Source organism: Raphanus sativus, chromosome 3, assembly GCF_000801105.2.
Source record: "Raphanus sativus cultivar WK10039 chromosome 3, ASM80110v3, whole genome shotgun sequence".
In the NCBI taxonomy this organism is placed as follows: domain Eukaryota; kingdom Viridiplantae; phylum Streptophyta; class Magnoliopsida; order Brassicales; family Brassicaceae; genus Raphanus; species Raphanus sativus.
In genome coordinates, this window is record NC_079513.1 from 8,731,870 (window position 1) to 8,738,927 (window position 7,058).

General features: G+C 31.2%; 1 protein-coding gene across 1 annotated transcript; it reads right to left on the reverse strand.

The window, feature by feature from the left end:
* Window positions 1-272: 272 nt before the first annotated feature.
* LOC108846138 (cysteine-rich receptor-like protein kinase 40) lies at window positions 273-3,606 on the reverse strand. Its single transcript, XM_018619357.2, is given in 8 exon segments — window positions 273-818; window positions 899-1,037; window positions 1,115-1,352; window positions 1,438-1,645; window positions 1,727-1,860; window positions 1,936-2,058; window positions 2,667-2,699; window positions 2,702-3,606. Coding segments are annotated over 8 exon segments (1,947 nt in total). The 5' UTR covers window positions 3,492-3,606; the 3' UTR covers window positions 273-536.
* Between the last annotated feature and the right edge of the window lie 3,452 nt (window positions 3,607-7,058).

Below are 7,058 nucleotides of genomic sequence, written 5' to 3' on the forward strand. Positions count from 1 at the left end.
TGCATCTCCTACACAGTTACGGTTAGTCTTTAGCTTATTGTTGTTGTTAGAGAAATAGTGATGAGTGGTACCAAAAAAAAAAGAGAAATAGTGAGGTTCTAGTGTTCTCAAGATTTGGTACATATTGATACTATTGAATTTTTGAAAGTGGTGTCCTTTCCATAGATATACCTATAAATGGAACTGGATCAACAAATTTATTGTGTCTTTAACTAACTCAAACAATAACAAGAATACTAAAATCAATTGATCAAGTGAGATTCCCGGTGGCACAAACTCAACATTTATCTTACTTAAACTGAGACATAAGGATAAGAATAAAAAAAAGATCAACATGTTAGTACTTGATACGTGAAACGATGCCGGCTGACCATGATCTACCACTGCATTGTTGCAAAACAACGACTAAAATCCCCTTTTCAGTTTCTATTACTTAGGATTGTATCTATTTATGATTTTGCTACTCTTTCTCAATTCAATACAATTAGAACATTAGTACAACCTTAAAAACGACATATAAATTAACAATTTGTAACTCAACGACAGCTCAACTCCGTCAAGACATTGCTCATTGACGTAGTACCATCTTCAGATTGGGAATGACTCACTGTGAAAGCAGGAGACTTAGGTAAAGGAATGGTGATGGTCTCACTGCCAAGCCAAACTATTACAGTGCTCATGGTTGGTCTCTTTGTTGGATTTTGTTGAGCACACAACAGACCAGTCTGGATCAACTTAATGATCTCGTTACTTGGTTTCTTTACCAATAAAGGATCAATTATGATCTCAGGCTTTCCTTCAACCCATCTCTTCCATGACTGAACCAAAAGAAAAAACATATTCTTACTTTAAGATACGAGAGGAAGTACCAAGAAGACTGATATGAGAAGAAACTTACAAAAGCTGCAATTCCTTCTCCCACAAAGCTATTATTTCTTCGACCACTGATCATCTCTAGAAGCACCACACCGAAGCTATATACATCACATTTAGCTGAGATTTGCCCATGATTCAAGTATTCCGGAGCCATATAGCCACTGTATATATGCAACTAATAACGTTAGTTGATGGTGAGAACATTTATGTGTCTTCAAATTGATTGATATGCTTTTACCGAGTTCCAGCTATTCGTTGTGTTTCAGCTCGAGTCTCATCGGTGTCAAACAGTCTCGCTGTCCCAAAATCTGCAACTTTAGGATTCATCTCTGCATCTAGAAGGATGTTGCTTGCCTTCAAGTCTCGGTGAATAATTTTAAGCTGAGAATCTTCATGGAGATAAACAAGACCTCGAGCAATTCCTTCTATAATTTTAAACCTTACTTCCCATGTAAGAAGCTGACGCTTCTCTTCATCTACAGTTTTTTTTTATAGAAAACGTTTTTATTGCTAAGAGTTTCTAAAAACTATAAAAAGTGCAGCTATATTTCAAAGTCTTACCGAAGATAAAGCGGTCAAGACTTGAGTTAGGGACAAACTCGTAGACAAGAATCTCTTCATCTCCTTCATTACAGAAACCAAGAAGCTTAACAAGATTCTTATGCTGGAGTCTTGTCAAGAGTGAAACCTCATTCTTAAACTCTACACCACCTTCCGAACCTCTGGTTAATCTCTTCACAGCTATCTCTTTCCCATTTTGTAGTATCCCCTGAAATTCATGTCTCAAGATTTGTTACTAATCCTAGACCAAGATCTCACTAATATTATTAGAAAAGTTATTATTAAATACCTTATAAACCGTTCCAAATCCACCTTGGCCAAGCTTATTTTCAGGCGAAAAGTCAGCCGTTGCCAATAAGATCGTACTTATATCAAACCGTAACATAAAATGACCATCCGAATCTGAGTATTCTAAAGTACACCCTAAAATGAAAATAAATAATTGTCTTACTCTCTACAATATAAGGTTGACTGAAGCAAAAAACAAGGTGCACTTACCATTTATTCCATTGTTTAATTTTCTCCTCCGATCTTTTGCTTTGTAGAAACCAATAGATATCAAAAGATTAATGAAAGTAAAAACCACAATTATCGTGATAATTACCCTATTCATGCTTCTTCCTAAAAATTTCAAACCCTTGTTATTAGTCTTAGAACCTCTATATCATTAGAAATTCTATAAATCAGTATTTTAAATTAAAAATGATAAACTTAATCTCTCCAATTCTTAGATTAGAATAAACTATGACACAATTCAATAGTTCGATAAGATAATAAAATTAAAAAAGTTAAAAAAATACATTCTATAAATATATGATCCCAATATTAACATAAACTAGTAATTAATGGTATAATATTTGTAGGTATAAAAAAAACATTGTGAGGTTTATGTTTTTTCATAGTGAAGTCTAACTTTATTTTTTAAACATTTTAAAATATTTTGATGTTATTTTGTTATTTTTATTAAACGCATACATTTAAATACATATTCTTATGCACCACTAATTGAATAAAACAATTTAAAATTTGTTTATGTAAAATTTAGTCAATATTTATACTGTAAAAATCAATTTTTCATAATATATATTTGAAATATATAAATCTAAACAAAAAAATTGTAAACTAATAACTATATAAAAAAAAAAACAACATAATTCTAATATAATTAATTTATAGAGTTCTTACTTTACTTGCAAAATTTTGACAATGCTAAAGCTCATTTGCTTTACCTTTCTTTTCTGGTATAGAGCTCCCTTTTCCTGAGCCTGAGGTCGAGCAAATGCAGGAACTCTTGTAACCTTATCAAAAGCACCTTGGAAAGCATATAGATCCCATCTGAATAAACAGCTCGGAAAACTAGCCATGCCCCCTGTTTTTCCGCGGAACTGTTCTCTAAAGTATTTCACACTTTCTCCTAAACATTGTTTGCAATCTTGGGAAGTTATGTCGGGTGTGCATTGCATCATCATGTAAACATCTGAAAACTCTGTGAACTGGGCGTGTACGGCACTGTAATACTTGTGTACTGAGGAATTATCAGCTTTTGTGGCAGCCTCGAGGGTCTTATTAACCGTTGATTCCCATTGTAGCATGAAAAGGGTCATGTTTACAGATTGCGCAAAATGATTTGGACTTGGTGCTATTAAAGGAGGGTCAAGCTCTAGGTTCCCAAAAGAGTGGTTTGAGGAACGTACAAGACAAGAAACACGCCCTCCATCGTCAGCTCCCCATATGAACGAATCCATGATGTTTGGACAATCCCTTTGTGTTTCCAGAGTCAACTTTTCAACACAGCTCAAACAAGATTTTTGCTCGTAGCCTCTTGCGCAGAGGCCAAGAACGTAAACCTTGTTGGGGTATTGGCCGAGTGAAGCGTTGAAGAATCCGCCGTTATTGACGACTTTACTAGCAAAAGAAGAGAAGAGATTGTCGCGATTCTGAGCGTAGCTGCTGTTGCTGTTTGAGCTTCCATAACATTTGGCACCATTAACAACTTCGAGGACAAAGAGAAGAGAAGAAGCGAGGATCATCATCAAAGCAGGGAAACTCCCCATATCTTTTTGTGTAAGATAGCAAATGATTTTTTTAAGAACTTTGTTATATTTATATAGGGTTATTTCTTTATTCCATGGTAGGGCTGAGGAAACGTGTATTGTTTGATTTTAGAGATGAAAGAAAGTGTTGATTATTATAATATAAAATGGATATATATTATATCCAGTTGCTCAAAAGAAAATTTATATGGACACCATATCATTTTGGAATGATAAAGCAACTAACCAAATGGATTTTTTGGATAATATAACCCCTGGCGAAGGGCAAGAGATTCTATGGTAGATATGTAGCTAACGTGGTTGCTCTACAACTTAGTAATTCTGTAGCATAACATACTAAATCAGTATGGTATAGAATTGGGTGTACTTTCACTGCTTTTTTTTTTGAAAAGTGTAACTTGGTTGCTCTACAACCAAGATTCAGTACATTATAATATTTTTGGAGGCTATTCGTGCTAATTTTCCAACATTGGTCTAAAGTGTTCCGTGGATATCAAACATCGAAACGTACTATCTGATATTTTTGTTTTAAATGAAGTTTCTCTTTGTCTAAATGTGCAAATTGACGGAAGGCTTTGATATGTTGAAATTTAAATACGTTTTGGTCAACTCTTTTTTATGTCAATTGCCAAAATACTGGAATTGTGTGGTAGTCTTTTCTCGATCTTTTTCTCAATCCACCGTAAAGAAAACGTTCATATTTTAATTTTTTCTGTAAAATAATTTTAATAATGATTTTGCATGTATATATATATTTTGGAGATGTGATTTGTTTACCATTAAAATGTTTATGAGTAGCCAAAAATTATTAAAGTCATAGTAGAAAGACTCGAACTCTACCAAAACATTTAGTGAAAATGTTTTAACCACGAAAACATGTCTACTAAATTGTTGGGATCTTTCGTGATTAAAAACACTTTTAACCCATAAACAACATATAACGTTGAACTTTCACAAAAAAACATATTATCTAACATATTGATAAAAAGCAATTATTTTAAAATAAGAGCAAATCACATTAATAGAACTAAATTTTTTTCTCAAATAGTACATAAAAGAAAAAAATAAGAATAAATTTCATTAGCTAGTTTTTTAATTTTATTAAATTTTTATTTAAAATGGTTATATTTATATTTTTAGTTTTTTATTTTTATAAAATATTTTTATATAGTTTATTGTACATGTTCATCCAGGTTAGTAAAATTAGACCATGTATGATTTTCACCAAATTAAAATAAAATATATAAATGTTAGTTTGGTCAAAGTTTAGATATATGTATTCGTATATTAGCATAATTGACGTATAAAATGGACATATGCCAATATTTTGAACATAATTTTGTCATTTTAGGTGGAGATACTTTAACAATTCTGTTCACTATACCACCTGCTTATTTCAGTTGGGTATGATTTGGTTTAGGTGAATAATTAGAGTCAACTATCTATTTTTTTTTTCATTCTTGAATTATGACCACATTTTATATATCCCAAAAAAAAAATTAAAATCCCCTAATCTCTCTATACACCAAAAGTGTAAGATTTATATAGTTCCATAAAATCGAAGTTAGAAATTTCAGTTCATGTACAGAAAAAATATAAAATGATTATAACTTTTTTTAGTGTTTCAAAATCAAAGTGTAAATCATCTTATATATTAAAACAGAAGTCTTGACTTTTTTTTTTCATGTGTGATATTTTATTTTGGATTATCACCTAGAAAATCATCACATTTAATGATTTTATCAGTTTCCATATATTTTATTTATTAATGCAGAATATTAAAACAAGATTAACTTATATTCTTGCTGCTCTATATTTTTTCTCTTTTTGGTAAAAGTCACTGGCTTTTTTTAAAAAAGATAAAAACAATATTCACGACTTACGTGACTAAGCAAATGATTAAAAAAAATTCCCAACATCTTTTGGTCCTTTTTTGTACGCCTATTCATGACTTACTTGACTAAGCAAATTATTTATAAAAGTCCCAACTTTTTTGGTCTTTTTTTGTACCCCTACCATCTTTAACTTTTCCTTTTTTAAAATCAAATGATTTATAAAAATCACATATGAATCCCATAATCGTGTGATTTTAAAAAATAACACATGTTGATTTTCAAACATGTCGATCTCGATTTCTATGTTTTTAATCTTTATTTGTAACATTATTTATAACATTATTCTAAAGCTCTTAATCTTTGTTTTCGTATGTATTATATTAATAAAAGCAAATATCTACACGGTTGTGCGGATTTAAAATCTAGTTTAAACTACTAAAACTGAAGTACATTTAGTGTTTAATCTTATTTTTTCCTAAATAATTGCAGCTTATGCCACTGGATTTAAAATAAATAATTAATTCAAATTACAGTTACTATATTAATCATTTAGATTTGCCTAGATTTGCCGGAGAGTTCATTACCAAAAACGATATTAATAGATACATTTTCTTAATTATCTTCCCTGAAATCAAACGTAACTAATTGGAAATCTAAACTTACAAAATAAAATTTCCAAATTTTTATGTGTTTAAATACAAATAAATTATATGGAAATAACTAATCAAACATAATTCTTTTGAAATCAAACATTTCAATTTCCAACAATAATATTACCCTAATTCTAAAACTGTTTATTTTTGTTTTTAAGTGTTGTTATATTCTTCATTTATTTTCAATATAAAGTAATTCGAGAGACATATTAAATTTAAAAGATAAAAAAAATATTTGCCATAAGATATTTGGTTTAGAAACATAAATGTATTATTATACACAAATATATTAAATGCCTAAATTTATAAGCAAATACAATATAAAAGTGATCAATATAATAAAAAGAATCAAAAGTGTGATGCATCCAGAAAAGGCACCAGGACCTGATGGAATGACTGTTTTATTTTTTCAAGTATCTTGGCATATCATTAAGGATGATCTAGTGGATTTGGTGAATAGTTTCTTGGCTACAGGGGAGTTGGATCCAAGGTTAAATCTTACTAACATTTGTATGATTCCCAAAACGGAGAGACCTACGAAAATGACAGAGTTGAGGCCCATTAGTCTTTGCAATGTGGGCTATAAGATTATATCAAAAGTGTTATGTGAGAGGTTGAAAGTGTGCCTACCGAAATTGATATCGGAAACACAATCGGCTTTTGTACCAGGGAGGTTAATTTCAGATAATATTCTGATTCCACAAGAGATGTTTCATGGTTTAAGGACGAATAAGTCTTGTCAAAACAAGTACATGGCGATAAAAACGGATATGAGTAAAGCATATGATAGGGTGGAGTGGGATTTTATCCAAGCATTACTAAACAAACTAGGATTTGACCCACATTGGACGAAACTAATGATGGGTTGTATATCCTCAGTTCAGTATCGAGTACTGCTTAATGGGCAACCAAAGGGACTTATAATACCACACAGGGGACTTAGGCAAGGGGATCCACTATCTCCATCTCTGTTTATTTTGTGTACGGAGGCGCTGATTGCAAATATTAAGAAAGCGGAACAAGGGAAACAACTGACAGGAATGAAAGTAGCGAGAGCTTGTCCATCAATATCTCATCTA